The following is a 21460-nucleotide window of genomic DNA, read 5'->3' on the forward strand; positions in this document are numbered from 1 at the left end:
AATGACTGCTTATGTTGTAAACATCCCATGACTTTAATCTTCTTCTGGGTTCCTGAAAGACTGGGAGGTTGTTTTCAGAATTGTTCCCGTTGCCTTGTGAATACCAGAGCCCCTGAGGTGGCAAAGTTTCTCTTCGCCTCACTGTAGACTTTCTTCTTTCTCTCAAGATTAAATATAAAGAAGAGTATGAGAAAACGAAAGGCAAAGTCATGGGCACTACAGACTCGAGGCTTCTGCACTCTCTGCAGGTGGCCAAGATGAGCAGTGAGGTAAACTCTTTCCTGTCCCTCAACCCTTTCCTCAGACTTGTGCTGCTTTAAAAGTCCTTCCTGGGCCTACTTCACCTGGGACCTTTTGATTGACTCCCACCTACAATTTTTCTCCTGGCTTGAGCAAGAAGTTTGTTCACTTACTTTATTTAGCCAAAGTGTACTGTTCTTTTAAAGTAAATGAGGAGTGTGGGCCCGAAGGGTGACCAGTATCTACGGCTCAAGGTACAAAGGTGTCCGTCCACAGACATTTACCAAGCAACTACTACGAGCAAGACCCTGCGTAAGACACCAGGGCTGTAGGAATGAACAACACATAACAGGTTCCTCCCCAGGGGAGCTTAATTCTATGGGGAAAGTCAGACACTAAGCATCCTGCTTGTTGTGGGCCATGTCCCGGCTGAGTCCTGTGGCCGAGACACACTTGATATCCAAAATAGTTAGCAAACAACTGGGGCATCCAAACTCCAACCAATCAAAATGACGCTGCTTGTAAACAACTGTAATGGCTGGAGATTAACCCTGCTAAATGTCACTTACCAAAATCCTTTGGGGGAAGGACAGACTTGGTTTCAGATCAGGTCTTCCCTGCCAATGTTGAGCAGGCCAAAAGGACACATGAGCATTGAGTTTCTGCTTTACAATTGTTGCTCCAAGTTAGGAGGCTGGCTTATGCTGCTCCCGTGGTACAGCCAGATATAATTACCTGATGAGTTATTTAGGAGCCAGGCTTTGACTAGAATAAGAGAGTTGGCATCCGGGTTGCCATTTTGGATGTGCCTATGGAACAAGTCCTATGACATGCATAATCATGAAATATACCGAGACATTGAGAATTTGGCTTCTTAGAGAACAAAATGATACTTCTTATTTGCAGTTGGAGCAATGGGGCCAAAAAGATTGTGTCTTGCCCAAAGTCATATAGTAGTCAGTGATAAAGGTGGAGGGGTAGCGTTAAGATCCTAGGACTCTTGCTTACTGGCATCATACTGCTTCTATTATAGCATGCCACCTTCCCCCCACACATACCACCATCACCACCATCATCACCATCACCACCATCACCACCACCATCACCACCACCATCACCACCATTTCCACCATCTCCACCATCACCATTATTACCACCATTGTCATCATCACCATCACCATCGTCATCATCATCACCATCACCACCATCATCATTACCACCACCACCATCCCCACCATCACCACCATCATCACCACCATTTCCACCATCTCCACCATCACCATTACCACCATTGTCATCATCACCATCGTCATCATCATCACCATCACCACCATCATCACTATCACCACCAGCATCCCACCATCGTCATCATCACCACCATCAACACCACCGTCATTACCACCATCATCACTATCACCACCACCATTACCACCATCATCACCATCACCACCACCATCACCACCATTTCCACCATCTCCACCATCACCATTATTACCACCATTGTCATCATCACCATCACCATCGTCATCATCACCACCATCAACACCACCATCATTACCACCATCATCACTATCACCACCATCATCACTATCACCACTATCATCACCACCATCACCACCATCTCCCCATCTCCACCATCACCACCATCACCACCATCATCACTATCACCACCATCATCACCACCATCACCACCATCTCCCCATCTCCACCATCACCACCATCACCACCATCACCACCATCATCACTATCACTACCACCATCACCACCTTCATCACTATCACCACTATCAGCACCACCATCATCACCATCTCCACCATCACCATTATTACCACCATCGTCATCATCACTCTCATCACCACCATCACCATCATTACCACCATCACCATCATTACCACCATCATCACTATTACCATCACCACCATCGTCATTGCCATCCTCACTGTGAACATTTATCAGGTGTTTGCTATATGGCAGTCCCTGTACTAAGCAGATTTCAGCTACTATTTTGTTTGCTTATCACAATAGTCCCCTGAGGAACATGAGCCCTTAGAGAGGTGATGTAACTTTCCAGAGGTCATCCAACTGGCAAGAGGTAGACCAGCTTGAACTCAGGCTGATCTGGCTCTGGAGCCCAGGGTTTGTTATTCTGCCTCTTAAGGAGTCTGCAGAAACCTTGGATAGAACCTTCTCCTCCTGGATCAGCCAGATAAAAAGATTTAATATTGGTGAGAGGCATTCTTCCTAGAGACAAAGGAGTGTGGAACTGTAGCTCCCCAACACCACCCCCTTCTAGAGCCAGAAATTGGGTCACACCTTTCTGACAGATGAGTGGCATTGCCAATTCCTCACAAAAGCTGGGCTTCTTTCCTGTGGTGTAAATCACTTCTGCAAAGGCAGACTTCAAGTAATGGGCCTTGTTGATACATTCAAGGTTGAATACAAGAAAGGCTTTGAAGAGAGTAAGACCCACTTTCACCTACCCATGGATATGGTACACATCAAGCATGCTAAGAAGGCCCAAGCTCTGGCCAGCGACCTGGACTACAGGACAAAGCTGCATGAATACACCGTACTGCCTGAAGATATGAAGACTCAGTGGGCCAAGAAAGCTTATGGGCTCCAGAGCGAGGTGAGCCCTCACTCACTGCCAGTTCTACTCATGCATCTCCTGCAGTTGGGTGCAGTGACATTGTGAGGGTGATTTGGAACCTGTGCATGAATCTATTACATAACTCGGAGGAAGAACTGCTGAGAGGTGCTGGGCCCAGGGAGAATGGGTGGGGAGGTAGAGCTATAGATAAAAGTCGAGACAATGGAGGCTAGAGGGTGGAGGACTGGGGCTCCAAGCTACTGTAGGAGTCAAGATGTGCTGATAATGGCGATGAGCAAAGGGGAAGAAGCAAGTGTTGAAGACGGCAAGTAAATCTTGGAAATTTAGTAGGTTGGTAGATAAGATTTTTGGTAAGAAATTCTGAAAAGCCCTCTTTCTGGTCGGTGGTGGGGTTTCAGCACTGAGGCAGAGCATGCTCTGCTGGTTACAAAGTGGGCCCAGTGGCTTCACCCCCAAGGAGATTGCTGTGCCTGATTATAAAAGAGTGGGGGGGGCAGTTCTTTTAGGAAAACAAAGGCAAGAGCAAGGGTTTCCCTAAGTCTCCCAACACCTTTGCCCCATCTGCATCCCTGCGTCCCATTACAGCTTGGGTTTTCTCTTGCAGCTGCAGTACAAGGCCGACCTAGCGTGGATGAAAGGAGTCGGGTGGCTCACGGAGGGGAGTCTCAATCTGGAACAGGCCAAGAAGGCTGGACAGCTGGTTAGCGAGGTAACCCAAGCTCAGGCCCTGGCTTCCAGCAGTTCTCAGCCCACGAGTCCCCGAGAGCCATCTTTCCCTCTGCTTCCCCCTCTCCAACCCCCATGATTTTTTGAGCCTGACTCAGAGGAGCCTTTCTTCATTTTTGCACCTGCAGTGCACCCTGGTTAGTCTTCCACACCCTTACCCATCCCTGGGAGGTGTCTGTAAGAAGCCTACCAATTTACATAGAGAAGCAGCGACATCCAAGGAAAAATTCAGAAGGGTTGTCACACACAGTCGATGAGCATGAAGGGAAATGTGTTTGTCATGGGAGGCATGTGTGATTGCTCCTGAGTCAGAGAACCTGATGTTCGGAGGTCAGCATTCACATGATGCCTGTGCCTTAAACTCGCTGCAGACTTTGGGCAAGTCACTCGAGCCTTCCGATCCTCTTCCTCTCGGGTGAAACAGAATGTTACAGAGTCCCTGCGGCTCCAAGCCTCAGCTTCTCTTTACACCATGTAAAGCTGGCTTGGGCAGCAGGCAGAGGAGGATTTTGGAAGGGCATTTCATTTGGAAGTGTGATTATTGCAGGAGCTCTGTTTGGGAATCTTCAAAGGGAACTCTTGTTTCAGGATCAGGAAGGCTGAGTCAGCATCTCTCTTGCAAATGGCAATAATAGTGATAATGTAGCTGACCTTTGTGGGCTGATAATAATTATGCAATCGTTGCTGTCATTGACTGACCATTTTGAGTGCGTTACATACATACTGCTCATTTATGGCTCACAACCGCCCTATGTGAGTAGACACTCTTACTAACCTATTAATATCCTCATTTTCATGAGGAAAAGAGAGACTGAGAGTCACATTTCTAGTAGGTAGCAGAGCTGGGATCTGTCCCAGTGTGTGCGGTCTGAGGCCCCAGCTCCTGCCCACAAAGTGGTCTCGCATCCCCAAAGCACGTTTTGTAAATTATTCTTATTTTTCCACTGCTCATCCTTCTCTCAGACACAGACACACTTAAGGTTAGAATATAGAAATAAAGAAGGTAGAGAAAAGCGAACGACGTTTTATGGTTCCTATTACTTAGTTTCTTTTCAGGCCTGCTAAACTCCAGGTGGAGCAAACAAAGCCCCATTCGTCTTGGATAAAGTTTTGGTGAGGAAACCCAACCGGCTGACCTCCATCCTTAGGAATTCCCATCTCTGTCTGACTTCCTGTGCCTACTAATTATTAAGCTCCTCAAGGGCCAGGAAGACAGCATCCTCTTTGCCTGTTTTATATTTCTGTTGTGCCCTGTAAAGGGCGGGTTCTTGGCTCCACAGTAAGTTCTTAGGATTTGACCAAGGCAGAGTCTGGAATGATCGGGAATGTCCAACCATGGAAGGGTAATGCGGCCTCCTTCAATTATGTGGTGAAGGAGTTTTCCCATTCAACACACTGGAGCGAGAGAGGAAAATGACAAATCTCTTTGGAATATTGTCTCTGGAGATTTTTTTTCCTCAAGGGAGGACATTTGGAGGCTTCAATATTCCAAACCCTATTTTGGGTTCAGGTGGTATCTGTGACCTTCTTGCTGACAGCACCGGGGTTTTGCTCCTCTCTGCTCTCCCCGCCACATGAAGCTTTAGCTTCAGTCAGCCATGCTCAGCTGCCGCCTTTCCCATCAACCTTGGCACCTCCCGTGGAAAAGCCAGCGGAGCTAACCTCCGGGAAGGACAAGAAGTCCCTGTGGGGACACAGAATTAGCACATTTGAAATTTTGCCAGTCACTTTGTGGCTGGGAGGCAGGGACACAAGGAGGACAGGACCTCAGTGATCTAGAACACGAAGAAACTGTGAAGGTGAATCCCACCTGGCCGCCAGCCTCCTCCGGTCCGCGGCTCCTGGCATTTCCTCTCCCTAGAGCATAGATGGTCATGACAGCACCGTGCATGATGGTGATGGCTAATGTGAACACTCCCCATGTCCTAGGACTCCCCTCGTGGAAAGCAGAGCCCTGAAGCCTCTGCTCTGCCCCACAGTGGGGCAGCTGCTATTTTTTGTACCATTGTGGTGGGAGTGGCTCGGGGGATTAAGTGATGCGCCCAAGGTCACGAAGCTGGAAGGAGGCGGAGGCGAGGTTTGGCCTCTGTCTCCCTGGTTGTAAAGTCCAAGTTCCCTTTGCCTCACTTTCCCATGCCAGGTCTCAATTTATAAACCTGGATGCATCCCAGGGCACAAAGTGGATTATAGGGTTTAGTGAGGGGAGAAATTCAGGTCCTCATTCAGGAGCAGCACCTAGGAGAAGCTCCCCAGAGCAGGCTGTCTCAGGTCTGCGGGGTCCCAATTAAGCGGCAGACCCAGCTGGAGGACTCCCCCCGAGAAGACGGGCGAGTCACTGAGAGTGCGCGTGTGGATGTAAGCACAAGTGTGGTGGTGGGGATAGCCAAATCCGAATGCCACAGGGATCCTTTTCTTTGCAAACAGAAAAACTACCGGCAGAGGGTGGATGAGCTGAAGTTCACCAGTGTGGCCGACAGCTCCCAGATGGAGCATGCCAAGAAGAGCCAGGAGCTGCAGAGCGGGGTGAGTCCTGAGCTGCCCCATCCCCACTATGCAGCTGTGCCATGGGCGGGGCATCTCTGGGACAAAGCAGATGCTGCCCAGGCACAATCCAGGAACGAGTGAGCCTTTGCTTTTGACAGGCTGGGCCTGACTTTCCCGGGGCCTCCAGGCTGTCTCTGGGAGCTGGACCCCTGCTCTCCCTGCCTCACCCACTTCCCTTCTCCGCTGATTGTGAGGTTCAGATGCCCACTGACATTCTTCCTTTCTGGCTTTCAGGATTGCCCACTCCCTTCTTTCTCCCTCTCCTCTCTCTCATCAAAGACTCCATAATTCTGCAGCCCGTAGAGAAGTATCTTTGAGGCGGGTGACCTGAGCTCAGATCTGGGTAGCACGACAGTGAAACAGCACGTGCCTTATTTACACATCGGCGCTCGGCACTCCCTGTGCCCCCGCACCAAGCAGGTGCTGGAGTTGTTACACTGGGGCCAGGACCTTCCTGGCCTTCCTTCCTAAAGGTCCAGGTACACTCGCCAGAGAGGGTGCCATCAGAGCTCAGAATCAGCAGATAGCTGCTGTTTGGGGGGGTGGGAGGAGAGGAGAGAGAGAAAGAGCAGAGTGGTAAGTTTTCCATGGAGTAGATGCTCACCGACGCTGTCTTTCAGGTCACTGTTTGCTTTCCGGGTGTCCGTACTCATGAATGCATTGGGATTGATGGGGGTGCAGGCAGCAGTGTAGGCTTCTTATTTTTCTCATTTGAGGAGTCTGTGCTCCTCCGAGCCCTCTGGGGTGTTATTTCCTGTGGCCGTGGACAGCATAGATGGGAACAGCTTGGGAAGGTTCTCATGGGAGAAGTGTGGGGACAGACCTTGGAGGTGTTCTCAGGTTGGTCCCCCGGCCACATTCTTCTCTCAGCTCCTCATGGCGTCTGCTTCTGGCTTCACCCCTCCTGCCAGAAGCCTCCTTTACTGGATTCTGCTGGGAAGCGTCTGGTCTGGGCGGTTTTGTAATGGACTGTCTGTGCAAGTCACAGAAACGCCAAGCAGATCTGAAGACACATCAGTGATGCCACCCGCCCCCCCCCCACCCGCTCCTGACCCAGTGCTCTTTCCCAACAGGTGGCCTACAAGGCAGGAAACGAGCAGTCTGTCCATCAGTACAGCATCAGCAAAGATGAGCCTCTCTTCTTACAGGCCCGAGTCAACGCTGCCAATCTCAGTGAGGTATGGCAAAAGGGAGGGGGCAGCCGTAGGCTCTGCTTCCCCATGTAGGTGCCTGGGCAACAAAGCCCACCCGCCATATTGGTGTGTCAGCTGAGGTTCTGTTCAGTCCGGTCCGTCCAGCAGACCTTGTTCCTGGCCAGTTTTTTTTTGTGGGGGGGGGGAAGGCCCACCTTTCCTAGGAACGAGCTGGCGGGAGACTTGAACCCACTGAGAATATAACAGGGTAAGAGGCGGTGGTGATTCTTGGGTCATAGTTAGAACAGCATTAGAGTATTGATGGAAGGAAGTGAGAGTTTCAGGTGTTCGCTCCACACTGCTTGGGTTTGATCCTCGGGTCTACCACTTACTAGGTGTGTGACCTTGGGCAAATTCTTCGCACTCAGTTGTCCCATTGGTAAAATCAGGGTCATACTAGTCCCTGTGTCATTGGGTTGTCACGGGGCTTCAGTGAGCTAATATACAGAAAGCACTGGAAGGGGTGTGCACAATGTAGCTATCACTCCCAGACACAAAAGCATGCATGGTCCCAACTTCCTCCTTTCTGTCTTCTAGGAGGGACCTTCCTTAGCTCTCCCACTCAGCAACCAGTCTTTGGAGTCCTGGTCTGAGTAATAGAGGGGAGAATTAGAAGGAGCAACAGAGGCTAAATTGATTCACACACATAGAAAGAGAGGGAGACTTGCTGAAGAAAGAACTTGAAATCTGCAGGTGGGGGCAGGACAGGAAATGGAAGGAGCAAGGATAGACCCACGGGGACTAGAGGCTGGGAGCGGGAAGACAAAGGCAGGTAATAGCTGTAAATACAGCAGCAGCTGGGCTGGGGGGTGGGGGTGGGCAGAGGTAGGGAACAGACTTTCAGAAGTGTTGCTGCATGTTCTGCAATGTTATTCCACCGCGGGCATGTGTTTGAGACCTATATGAAGACTATTTTTCAAGGCCTCCAGAGTTTGAATTCTGCTTCTTTTGAGTGAAGCCCTGTGTGTCAGGAGGCCTTGAGGCAGGAACAAGGAGGTCTGGTGGTATGCGGGTTACCGGGTTGCCGTGGGGGGACACGATCAGTGTTGGCCTCCGAAAGAGAGCAGTACAGTGGCTAGGGAAGCCCTCCCACAGGAGGATGATGTCTTCTCTCCTACCTCTCCTCAGAAACTGTATAAGAGCGGCTGGGAGAGCCAGAAGGCAAAAGGGTTTGAGTTGCGTCTTGACTCCTTGGCCTTCCTGGCAGCCAAAGCCAACAGGGACCTGGCCAGTGAGGTGAGTCAGTGCTCAGTGAATGCTGTGAGAGAGCCAGCCAGAGAGGGTCTGTGCAGGCTCTTCAGCTCTCTGAGCCTCAGGGTCCAATCTGTGAAGTGGGGAGAGAGGTGACCACTTTGCAATGAGACCACCATGTGAGTGCCCAGCACACTGCTTGCCACACATTGGTTTTCGGTGGGTGAAAGCATGACTAGTCATCTAAATGGCTTATTTGACAGATTAACTGACGCCCAGAGACCTTCCAGGACTATCTAAGGATGTTGTGGCTAGTCACCGACTAAGAGTACAAGCTCTGGTGGCAGGTGGACCTTGGATAAAATCCTCGCTCCATCCCCTGTTAGCATCGTGACTCTGGGAAGACTGTGTCACCTTTCAAAATCTCCACTAACTCATTAGTAAATTGGCAGCTGCAAAGTGGTTATGAGGAAAGGAAACGATTTCATGCGTCCCGAGTTTCTGCCGTCCAAAGCCATCTGGAGGGAGTCTGATGGGAGCTAAGAAGTCTAAGCCAGAATGTAAGGCCAAGTCCGCTCACTTCATCAAGACAGTCTGGCTTCAAAATAGATGCGTACACATAAATATACTTCTCTCTATAAATATATGGAGATATCAGCTGGACTAAACAGTGGCTTGGTGACACGGTCGATTTACCTTCTGGCGTAAGCTCCTTATCTCCTCACGTGGCAAGAGCTCACCAAACAGCGCTGGTCTGCAGATGCGCTCTGAGGCGCCCGGGGGTGTGCCATGCTCACCTTATAGTAAGTGGTCAGTACATGGTGGCAGGTATTGATACTGCTGTTGTAGTTGGCACAGAGGACTGCAGAGCCCAGGTCTCCTGATAATGTTGAAAAGGGTGCCCCACGCCGATGTCCTGTTACAGTTTTTAAAGCATTTCCATATTTGTTTTTTTCTTCTGATCCTCATTGCTCTTGGCCTCGTGTCTTTTTCCACGCCAGTAGGCTCCCTATACTCCTGCATATTTCTATGTACCCCGGTTTTATAATTCGAGCCCCTTTCTCAAATGGCTATCGTATTATGGCTATTCTGTGGCTTTTTCATTTCATGACTACTTTTTGAATGATGTTTTCACTATTCCCAGAAAGGTATTTAAAGTGACCTTCATGAAAGCAACAGGCCACTTAAAAATAAAGCCAGAAAAAATGAGGTTGAATAGTAGAGACAAGAGACGAACGTCACCAGGAACTTGGGAAAAGACTGTATATAGCTGAGCATTCAGTTTAGCTCTGAGCTGACTGGCAGCTGAGGTGAAAAGGGAAATAAGGAGTAAGATTTTATTTCATTGTTTGATTTCATTGTTCAAAGGCAAACCCTTTATGACACTAATTCTAATAACATTCTGTTGTATGGCTTTGTTTGAACTTTCGTGCCTTCGGTTTGAAAGCGAACAATGCCTTTAGGAGACGCTAAGGTGCTCTGCTCTCTTCCTCCCGTTTAGGTGAAGTACAAGGAAGATTATGAGAGGTCCAGAGGGAAGCTCATTGGGGCGAAGGACGCCCAGGGGGATTCACAAATGAGCCACTCGCTGCAAATGTCCAAGCTGCAGAGTGAACTCGAGTACAGGAAGGGGTTTGAGGACACCAGATCCCAGTGCCACATCTCCCTGGACATGATCCACCTCGTGCATGCACGCAAGGCCCAGCATTTAGCCACAGACATCAGCTACAAGACAGCATCTCATCAGTTTACCGCTTTGCCCACAGACATGAAGGTGGAATGGGCCAAGAAGGCGTACGGTTTACAGAGCGATGTAAGCTCCGTGGGTGCACTTGTGTGCTAGCCTCCTGGGGAGCGTTTGCCTGAGCCTCCCCAGTAGATACATGCAGATACCTGTTTCTGGATCCCAGGGCGGACCCATCTTCGCTTTCCTGGTGGTTTGACTTTTATTCGAACTCTGCCCACTTTAGATTCTATACCACCACCCAGAAAATCACAGAGCAACTTTTTTCTTCTGGGGATTTGCTCTACCTATGTCTTCTCTGTTTCGTTTTACTGCAGAGGGGGAAGACATATACCTGACATTCTTAACTGTGGCCTGTTCTGGGAGAGCATCTCCCATCCTCCTTCCAACCTTGGCCGTCCCTTTTCAGGAGCAGCACGCCAACCCCCAAGAGCCCTCTTCCCTTTCTCCCTGTATGCCCTACCTGGCTCCATCCCTCCCCCTCCCCCCTGCCTTCAGCTGACTCTTGCACGAGAAAGTGGGTGAGCTGAAAAGGCAGGTCACCTAAAGCCAGACTGTTCCACGAGGGGCTGGGGAGGGCGGCGTCGACACACCCTTCCTGGTAGAGCTGTTTCCGGATAAATGGGTGATATGCTCGCTTTAGACAAGTGTCCATTTAAATGGCTTCCCATGAAAACGACTCCTTCGATGTCAAGTAAAGAAATGAGAAATCCCCCCGCCCTGCCCCGCACCGAGGTGCGGTGCGTAGGAAGGAATCAGGCGCCGTGGGAAGCCTCGGCTGTCTTGTGAAATTCCCTCAAATAGCTCCCCACATGGGTTCTGTTGTGAATTCTCATTTTCTTCTCCCCTGCTTGTCATTTTAAACAAGAAAACGGGGGAAGCAGACAATGAGGATGCTCCTCTTCCCGAGGTAGACGCGTCCCTAATGAAGGACCAGGTGGATCCGCCCCGCCCGCTCCACCCCCGGCGCTGCTGGGCGGGGCCTAACGCGCCAGCCGCGGGACGTCCAATTAAAGGGGAAATTAATTGACATTTTGGAGCCCTACCTGTGACTGTACAGAAATGGATAAGACAAAAGTGGCATCTAATTTGACTCAGCTGGCACCAAGGCGACATCTGGGCGCCGTTAATAGCCCTTTAAATGTCTGCGCACCAACAATGGCCTGCCTTTTTTTTTTCTCTCTCCTTTGTCAGAACCAATACAGGGCAGATGTGAAGTGGATGAAAGGCACGGGATGGGTCGCCACCGGGTCATTAAATGTGGAGCAAGCGAAGAAGGCAGGAGAACTCATTAGCGAGGTGAGATTTCCTGACAGCGTGCAACAGGCCTGGCTGCACTGGGCGTGTGGCATTTCTGTATAAAATTAAAATAATTTCCACTCAAAAGGCAAAGAAAAAGGCAAAGCTACATGAAAGGCCTGGAAACCCAGACTAGGGCTGGTAATTAGAGGGAAACTGCATACCAAACACACACCAGTAGGGGCCCATAGAGCCCTGGCAAAAACAAAGTGGGTGACAAATGATATTATGAATAGTAATGACAATCAAAAAGAACTCAGTTGCTACCCACCAACTTACCTTTTTAATGAAGCAACAAGGGAGAGATGATGAAAAGATACATTTATTGCACCCAGAAAGCTCTTTGGTGACTTTATGCACATTTTCTCCCTCTCTTTCTGCCACAGTGTAAACAGTTTTTGAATATGCATGTGGTGTGGAGCACGTGACTTGGGTCTCTCCTGTTGGGGGGGTCTCACTGCTGTTTAAATCTCACTCCTTTCTACTTGTAACCTCCCTAGCCGGGCCCTAAGGCGTCACGGCGTGTTAAAAAGAGCCGTCTGCTCATGTTTTAGGAGCATTTCATTAAACAGATCATTTAAAGGCTAGATCCGGGTTTCTCAGTCTCAGAACTATTGACACTGTGAAAACTGTTGCTGGGGGGGGGGGGGCACGGCTGTCCTGAGTCTTGTGGGGTGTTTGGCGGCACCCCTGGCCTCTACCCTCTAGATGCCAACAGCACCCTCTCCCCAGTTGTGACAACCAAAAATGTCTCCAGACTCTGCCAAAAGGTAGAGAGCCACCAGGGCACTGTCCTAGCCTCATGTTCACATGGAGGCTGCACATCCTCCAACAGCCCAAATCCCCCTCTGTTCATGTCTGTTTGCTCAGAAGGAAAGTGAGAATTTTTTTAGTTGCCTTCAGAGTAACCTGGTCTTTCTAGACTTCTGGGTGGGGAGGAGACCACAATGGCCATAACCCCAGAAGACTATAGCCTTAGTTATAAGTGTCCTGGCACCTTGTTTTGAGAAGACTTTCTTACTAAATGTGTAGGTAAAACAGAAAGACCCTTAAGTTGGTTTTTCAAACACACCTGCCCAGCATTGATATTTTCCCAAGGGAGGTTATTTTAGTTAACCTGACATGTCACAGAGCTGGTTCCAAAAGCGGGATCAGTGTGAGTGGCCTAATTTTTTGGAATCTTAGTCAACACGCAAAGCTCGGAAGACCCTGGGGGTTCTGTGGCTACTGTCCTACCCTAAGTAGTTCAGTCTGATTGAGGAAAGGCCCTTTTAAAAGGATGGTTTTGAGAAGCTTGCAGGAGCAAACATGTAGGTTTGAGGACTCATGATCCTAAACTCTCATTGGGCCCACTCATAAAAGGATGTGAAAAATAAATTATACACACAATTTAGACTTCAACATGATTCCTTCATGCATCTAAGTCTGGCATCCAAGGGATCTTTCTGGAACTATTTATCCCATGATGGGCTTAATTTTCCACCTCATTTTGCAAACCTACCCAACAAATGTGCTTATCTTCTATGCTTCACACCAGTTCTCAACTTCAGTAGGGCAAGAAAATCCTTCAGCAACTTTCCCCAATCATCTCATTTCAGTTTGGCACACTTCCAGTTTAGTGTCAAATTGGCTAACCTCTTAATTTTCAGACAGAATGCCATGCACTGTTGAAAGAGCCACAAAGGCACACATGCCTGTCACTTAAAGCAGACCTTTTTTTGTCAAGGACAAGATAGTAAATATTTTCAGCTTTGTGGGCCACATGGTTTCTGTTGCAGCTCCTCAACTCTGCCACATAAATGAACGAGCATGGCTGTGTTCCAATAAAACTTTATTTAGAAAAACAGGTGACAGAACAGAGATGGCTGGATGTTGAATTGTATCTTCTTTAAACAACCCAGGATATAAAAATTGAACCTGCTAAATGAGGAAATGTTTATAAAATAACTATTTGATTTGAGGAAAGATACGCTTCGTAATTCCATTAAGATAGCAATTGTTCTAGTCTCCTGGAAATATATCTGGATTAAAAAAAAACAAAACAAAACAGGAATTAATTTAAGCGTGACTTTTAGAACCAGAGTTGGGTATCTAAGTCTTTGCCAGCATTTGAATTCTTTGTAATTCTTTTTTTTTTTTTTTCCAGTGCCTTTCAAAATGTATGATGGCTCCTTTCAATAATAGCACCCTTCTTTTTGTTATTGTAACATTTTAAAGAATTCTTGCTTGTGTTAACTGACCTGGGTTCTAAAGGATTGAATTGTTCTATCACTGGCTGTTAAATGCAAGGGTTTTGACTGTGATAATCTCTGCCAAGTCCTTTTGGAGAAGGAAAATGGGAAGTTTCAATTGATAAATGTGACTTCCTTCTTGCTTGGAAGACCCAAACTAAGATATGTAAACAACCGTGACACAGTATTTGAAGCCTCTAAAAAGAATCCTTCCCTAAGTGTGCATCCCACAGTATTTTACTGGTATAACCTAATTTTGCGATGTTTTCTTTGCACCAGGTAGAAATACTTTAATGTTAATTGACATGAGGTTATTCTTAAATTGAAACAAATATTAACCTGAAGGCACCTAGGATATAAAGATGGAGGAAGCCGAATAATAATTACGTTCACAAATTCACTCTAATCTCAAGCAACCTATGATTTTCCCTTTCAAATGGCATGAAAGAGCAGCACAAAATTCACAGCTTTGATCTTTTTTCTGCTCAACAGAAGAAGTACCGTCAGCATCCAGATGCTTTGAAGTTTACCAGTATTAAAGACACTCCGGAGATGGTCCAGGCCAGAATTAGTTATACCCAAGCAGTGGATGTAAGTGATAATATATATACATTATGACTCTAAGAGTGGGCTCTTCTTTCAACACTGCGATTGAAGCTGAGGGGTTCTTGCCTTGCTCCTTCTGTTTTTCTAAGGATGAAGGAACTTCTTGTCCTTTGCAGAGGCACAGCTTGGGGGGGGGGCTTCCTCATTAGGATGCAAATGGGGTGTTACTGCTCTTCGGATGCCAAGTGGGGCTCCACCACCCCACCGCCCCCATGCTCTCCTTTCTTCCCATTTGCATGTCTTCAAGATTTGTCTGTGGTGGGGACTTTTCCCCTGTCCTTTTTGTTTTGAAGTGTTGTTTTCAGAACTGGAATTTGGGGGGCCAAAATTCATGGTAATTGGCAGACTCAGCCCTGCTAGGGCGCCTTGGGACCCAGGGGCAGAAATTCTTGCTCTCTGAATTCCCCTAAAGACTTTGAAAATGATTTGGGTCTTGTGTACATAAGACTAACTTTGAAGTCGTTTCCCATATTCCCTTTATAATGTGAAACTGAGATCTGGCCTTTTGCCCTCACGGCACAGCGTTCGTTGGAGACTAAATTAAACCATGAGATTTTATAAAAACTCACTTTAGGACTAGGATTAACCACTTTTGGCTGATTCTACTGAGAGAGGCCCACAGATCTTTGTGTAGGGCAGACATGCCTTATAAATATCTTCAAACCATTCAACTTGCCACAAGGAAAATTCACAAATCTTGATGGGAGAGGAGTTTCAAGATTATCTCTCTTGCTTCCCAATTGAATAAATTATTCTGGGGGTGCCTTATTCAACAGGCACTTGGAAATGTCCTGAGTGTCTGTCAGAATATGTTATGAGATTATTTACACACTTACGGGTTTAGGAATTTATAATTTCTTGACGAGCAGCCCATCAGAAGTGCACTGAATTCTGAGAAACACAGATGGTCAAACAAGAACTTTTGTATGAAGGAAAGCAACACCTGCTTCTTCCTTACCCTAACCAACTCTAGGGGGCACTGCTGTGATACGGAGAAACTTGGACGCACTAATAAGATTTAGGATGGAAAAGCCTGGTTTAGAAACTTTCTCTGGTGGCTGATGCCAACTTCATGTGTTGTCACTACGAGGATGTCATGAGCTCAAATCAGAGTTCCGGGTGAATAGCACCCCAGACCCGCCGAGTAGACATTTATTAGCACAAGAATCCTTGAAATGGGGGAAGGGAACAGGGATCGAAGTCGGTCCAGGGCAAACCTCACCTGGGGAAGAGCCATCTCTCATGCTTCTGAATTTTGATGCCCTCTCATGGTTTATAGGGAATAACAAAATTACTAAGGGTTAACTAGATCTCATTTTCTGCTGACCTGTGTCAGCAGATGCTGCAAGTGGAGAATGTTCACTGAGAGGCAAGTTTCAGCCTGCCATGTTCTGAGCTGGAGGGCTCAGGAGGGGATGAAGTACGCGTCACCGTGCTGGCTGTGAGATCTCGGTAGAGGTACCCAGCATCCTGTCTCTAGGGGGAGGGGGCAGCCGCCCCACCTTTGTCCCCGGGAGTGCGACTTGGCTGATGGCTGCGTGGAGGAGCCTCCTGGGTTTAATACAAAACCTCTCTTCGTCCACAGAGGTTATACAGGGAACAAGGAGAAAACATAAAGCATCATTACACTCAGACAGCCGACCTCCCTGAAGTCCTGCTGGCCAAGCTGAATGCCATGAATATCAGTGAGGTGAGGCTGATGGAAGGGGCACTGGTTTTAATTACAGGAGATCAGGTGGCCTGGACGGTGCACAACAGCCTGGACTCAGAAGGGCCTGGAGCCTAGTTTAATGCTCTGCTGTCACTATCTTGAAATTTGTCATAGTTTTGAACAAGGGTCCCCACATTTTCATTGGCATGGAGCTCTGCAGAATAGGTAGGCCGTCCTGCAGAAGAGTCAAGCTCATTTACAAGAAGGAGACTGGGAAAACTGCCTTAGTACAAAGGGCATTTGTACCGAGGGACTGAAATACGGGAGCATCAGAATATAGGCAACTGTATCCAGCGGCTGTGCCAAGGAGAGGCTCTTCCCTCCTGTGAATTTGATCAGCAACCACCCCCCTGGCCTTTCCTGTTCTTTGACAGAGACAGTTGAGTTTTGTGAATGTTACATAAAGAACTCTGCACACTCAGCCTTCTACCTGCTGCTTCCACTCAGCTTGCTGTTCAGAGAAATCTGGGTCTGACTCCAAAGAGTACCCCCCAAAAGGCTCTCCCTCCCATGGGTGGACACGAGGCAGGATCCAACTCTTGGTGTTTGCTAAGACATGGTGATATCGAACTCCACCTGGGTGGGGGCGGGGGCAGGGTGGGAGAAAACCCAACAACAAAGCAGATCCCCATTTGGGTAATGAGAATTTCAGAACCACCAGATCACATGAAGGTCTTTATTTGTTCACATCTTCTCAACAGACACGTTATAAGGAATCCTGGAGCAAACTTCGGGACGGGGGCTATAAGCTGAGATTGGATGCCATTCCATTCCAGGCAGCAAAGGCTTCCGGTGAAATCATAAGTGATGTGAGCAACCACCTCCATTACTGTGTCAATGTTTAATACTAACCAATTTTTACTCCTTTTGCCCCTCACCCCTGCCTTCTTTTGCCTGTGGATACTATCCTCTGCTTTCCCAAATGACTGTGTTAGGGCAATCGGATAACGACCAGCGAGAAAGAACAATCCAGACAACAACAACAAAAAAATCCCCGAGCCCAGGTACAAAGCCCAATGCCGGACTGTAACTCCGGACCCTGGGCAGATGAAATGCACCCTCCACCAGGCGCTTTCCTAAAGCAAGTCCGCGGGCAGAGACTGTTAACAATGCACCCACCTTCCTCCAGCGTGGGCCGCCCAAGTGCTAACGCGTCCTGCCACTTCATATCCAGCCCTTTAGTCATTGGGAGTCTTGCATATGAAAGAATAGGCCTTTTGACGACTCCCGCGCGTTTTCTTTTAACTCACCTAGTCACTGTCAAAAGAACAAAACATTTTCGCCCAATACCCACCTCTCCCATTCCGTGTCCCTTGTCCCCGAGCTGTTACTCTCTTCCGCTCTCTTTCCCTTTAGTACAAATACAAAGAGGCATTTGAGAAAATGAAAGGGCAGATGCTTGGCTCCCGGAGCTTGGAAGACGATCTCAGCCTCGCACATTCAGTGTATGCGAACTCTCTGCAGAGCGAAGTAAGTGGGAGAAAATGCGGTGGAGCTGGGCCCCCCACCCCGCCCTCTGCCTAATGATGCCCAGCCAGCTTATGTCCTTGGTCCTTCTGGTCGTGGTCACTGGTCCTGTCCTGACTGACTCTGTGTCGTTGTTAGGTCACTTGGCTCCTCTGGGCTTCAGCTTCTTCCTCCATCAAGAGAGAGTTTGAGCTAGTTGGCCTCTTAGCTCCCTTCGGGGTTGGGCATTCTATGATTTGACTAGTGGCCACAAATGGGGGCCTGTGGGTTAGATCTGCACAGCAGAGGTGCTCTGTTTGGTCTGTAGAGCGCATTAATTGCAAACCTTTTAAAAATGGAAATTTTCACGTAAAAGTTTTAGACTTCTGGCCAGAAGCTGGGCCTGGATCCCTCAAGGCTAGAGTTGAAGTGGACTGCTGAGAGTCCACTGAGAAGGAATCTGTGCTCCCCTGGTCATGCAGCCACCCCCTCCTCCCCCACTTCCTGCTTTACCTCCTGGTGCTACTTGTCTGGCCCCGGAACCATCTGAGTTTGCAGCCCTTGAGTTCGACCCCCTGGATGTTGGCACAAGCATGTACACATTGTCCCCTGGCACACATGTGAGTTGGCTGATGGTGGTGGTAAAACCTAGTATGTGTGCACTGTGTCACAGAGGATTAAGCACTTTTACACACTGCATCTCACTTGACCGTTGAACTATCTCTAGGAACGTCATTGTCTTATCCAGCCTGGTTTGCTGATAAGAAAGCCTAGACTCTGAGTGCTTCAGTCCCTTGTCTAAGCTCAGCTAGAAAAGTGGACATGGAGCCAGCCCTCCATTTCATGCTCTTTCCACAGCTTCACACGTTCTCTGCCATCTTGTTCTCTGCCTCAGTTTCCCCATTTCTAACATTTCCCCCCCCTTCTGTGCTGGGGTGCTGACCTGAGTGTGGGGTTGGACATGAATTGTCCTTGGCTTTATGCTGGGTGTCAGGGGAGGATTCATGGAGATGGGAGCAGGAGGTTAGGGAGGGGTGGCTGGAGCTTTGGGAAGGATGGAGTAGGTGGTGATTATGCATCGGAGTTCCAAGAAAGCCCGGACTGAACTTTGCCGACCTTGCAACAGCTTCTCTGTGCACTGCAGTGGAGTTTGTGGTCTGGAATGGGCCTTTCTTTTCTTCCCTCAGCATGCATGTTGGGCTCTTGGGAACACCCATCCCTCAGAACTGGCCCCACTGCTGCTGGCCTCCAGATTTCTTAGGAGGTCATCTGATGCTTTGAAGAAGCTCTTCATAAACTCACCCGAGTAGAATCCCCGGTATCTAAAATCTGAACTTGAGAGGGTGATGGGGAGAAACTCTGGTGGGCAGGGCATAGGTTAGCCATGTAGCTTCTGGCCTCTGGAAAATGAGAAGATCTAAAGACTCGAGCAAGGGCATCACTGGCATTATGTCTGTCTCTTGAACTTCTGTGTCATCCCCAACTAGGGAGGCATGGGCCATGATCATCCGAATCATGATGACCTCCAGGAGCTGGGGGTGGTGAGTGTCGGGCCCAGGAGATAAGTCCTGCTTCTGAAGCCAGTCCCTGCAGGAAGGGAGCACTGGACCCGCCAGGAACGTCTCCCCGGCTTACCTGGGACAACTGTATCACTGCTGCTCTCCCTGATGGCCCCTGTGCAAATGGTGGCTTTGAAATAGCCGCTGTTGATCTGTCTGCCCCTCTAGGTGAATTACAAGAAAGGCTTTGAACTCTCAAAGGCACACTTCCATCTGCCGTTGGACATGGTAACCCTGGTGCATGCCAAGAAGGCTCAGAGCCTGGCCAGCGACCAAGACTACAGACACCCGCTTCCCCAGTACACTTCCTTGGCTGAGGACCTGAGGCTCAGCTGCGCCAAGAAAGCTCATAAGTTGCAGAGCGAGGTAAGGAGACCCGGCCTCTCTCTCGGGGCTCTGTCAGCTCAGATTTGACCATGAGGCAGGGACCTGCAAGCTCCTGTTGGCGCCGTGGGGGGCTCTGGAGGTGAGAAATCCTAAACCCGGGTTTTCTTCAGAAGCCCTGCCCGGTGTTCCTGCCCAGCACGATTATACAGCTCTAACAACAGCAGGAAACGTTTACTGTTTCTAAGCATTACGTTTTCATGCATGATCTCATTTGAACCTCAAAAGAACCCTATGTCAATAGTCTTTACCCTATTTTATGGAGACATTACAGCGAGGCTCAAAGAAGGAAAATACGTAGCTTGCCCGAGATCACAACTATCAGTGAGAAAGGGGGGCTGACACTTGAACTTAGACCGTGTCTGATCACGATGCCTTCAGTTCACAGTTTTGCATGTTCAAGATTTGCCAGTGGCTTTGCCTCTGGCCTCAGGTTGGACTGGGGGTTCTTTATGGTGCTTTGTACATTGCCGGGCTGCCCATTTTCTGCAGTAGGCTATGTATGCTCTGTTCGAAGAGGGTGGGGTCAGAGTGGACCCACTTAAAGCAGAAGAGAGTGTCCAGAGGAGGGCAGGACATCGGGCCCCAGAGATCCTTCCTGGGTCCCCCCAAGGAGTTTTGGAGGCCTTGATGGGCCTCCCACGTGCATTTTGAGCTCATGCCGCCTGTTTGCTGAAGCAGGTGGCCCGGGAGTGTTGGGAAGCATTGAGGATTTCCTTACTCCCGAAGAGAGCCTGGATGTCTCCCTTTAACAGGCAGCGGCGTCCTGTTCGGTACTCCCCTTTTTTCCCAGCTTGCTGGGTTTCTGTGCAATGGGGTTTGCAACTAAGGGGCCAGGATTGGAGGGCAAAACACTGACAAAGCCTGTTTCCTGGTCTGACGGGGCCTGGAAGCAGAGGGGTGCTCAGATCTGGGTTTCTGTCGTCTGTTCGAATCTGCTGCCTGTGCACAGTGTTTACTGGATGACATGAACTGTCAGGAGCCCCAGAGCAGCTGCAGGAACGAGGGAGCTGCCACGCTCAGCTCCGGGCCCATGTGTCGCCTGAGTGGAGCCCTCGCCTGCCCTGCCTCTCATCGTGATAGCAGTTGGAAGGCAGAATGCCCAGAGGGGCATGTTGGTGGCAGCAGGGGCGTGAATTTGGGGACCCTTTAAACTGTCAGCCCAAATCACTCAGGTACATGCACTCGCCCCTACCCGTGATAGACTCAGGCCTGTGCCAGATGATTCTGGATTCATTTATTAGTTCTTTCTTAAGCCATGATTAATTAACGTTACCCTCTGCTGCTGGGTTTTGTTTTAGAAGACCTATTAAACCATCATTTCCACATTTGCCCCAAGACAACTGACTTCCTAACCACAATCCGCTCCAGCGTTTATTTTCTGAGAGCCCACGTTAAGATAAAAACCCACCTCTCATCCCTCTGCAGCTCCTGAGACAAGTGACAGCAGAAGATCTTTTGTCCTGACCTACGTTTTTGTTCCCCCAATGAACATTTACTGAGAGGCGCTGTGTGTGCGCTGAGGATGATCTCTCTGCAGAGACTTGGCGTGGCCTTGCGTTCTAATTATGATGTTGTCCTGCCGTGTGTCCTCAGGCGTCTCTTTGCTTCCTTGTCCTGTGAGTTTGGCTTTTCTGATGCCTTGTGTTGTTTCTCACAGAATCTGTACCGGTCAGACCTGAACTTTATGCGAGGCGTTCCCTGCATCATTCCGGGCACTTTGGAGATTGAAGGGAGAAAGAAAGCGTCTGAACTCATCAGTGAGGTAACCGGGGACCCTGGACGGATGGGTGATGGGTGTCAGCCTATTTCCATGGCAGAAGTTACCTCCCAGCACTCAGCTTGCCGCTCACTGCTAGAGCGAGCTAGATGTTCAACTTAACAATGGCGACTCACGGCATTACCTCTTGCCGGGCCCTTCTTCTTACTAGATTCTCCATTCAGATTGGATGCCATTTAAGGCAGCTTTGCAAAT

At 48.9% G+C, this 21460-nt stretch overlaps 1 protein-coding gene across 10 annotated transcripts in view; it reads left to right on the forward strand.

The window, feature by feature from the left end:
- The window catches only part of NRAP (nebulin related anchoring protein), a 71129-nt gene that overhangs the window by 29962 nt on the left and 19707 nt on the right, over nucleotides 1–21460 (forward strand). For all 10 annotated transcript variants that reach the window (XM_031040347.2, XM_031040358.2, XM_031040352.2 and 7 more), the window contains 14 exons: nucleotides 168–269; nucleotides 2672–2869; nucleotides 3456–3560; nucleotides 6002–6100; nucleotides 7195–7299; nucleotides 8443–8550; nucleotides 10007–10318; nucleotides 11444–11548; nucleotides 14272–14370; nucleotides 15971–16075; nucleotides 16798–16905; nucleotides 17453–17566; nucleotides 19270–19467; nucleotides 21146–21250. In XM_031040347.2, the coding sequence (XP_030896207.2) occupies nucleotides 168–269; nucleotides 2672–2869; nucleotides 3456–3560; nucleotides 6002–6100; nucleotides 7195–7299; nucleotides 8443–8550; nucleotides 10007–10318; nucleotides 11444–11548; nucleotides 14272–14370; nucleotides 15971–16075; nucleotides 16798–16905; nucleotides 17453–17566; nucleotides 19270–19467; nucleotides 21146–21250 (1863 nt within the window). The remainder of the gene's footprint in view (nucleotides 1–167; nucleotides 270–2671; nucleotides 2870–3455; nucleotides 3561–6001; nucleotides 6101–7194; nucleotides 7300–8442; nucleotides 8551–10006; nucleotides 10319–11443; nucleotides 11549–14271; nucleotides 14371–15970; nucleotides 16076–16797; nucleotides 16906–17452; nucleotides 17567–19269; nucleotides 19468–21145; nucleotides 21251–21460) is intronic.

The sequence above is a fragment of the Leptonychotes weddellii genome, chromosome 6 (assembly GCF_054177405.1).
Source record: "Leptonychotes weddellii isolate Sample4059 chromosome 6, ASM5417740v2, whole genome shotgun sequence".
NCBI lineage: Eukaryota > Metazoa > Chordata > Mammalia > Carnivora > Phocidae > Leptonychotes > Leptonychotes weddellii.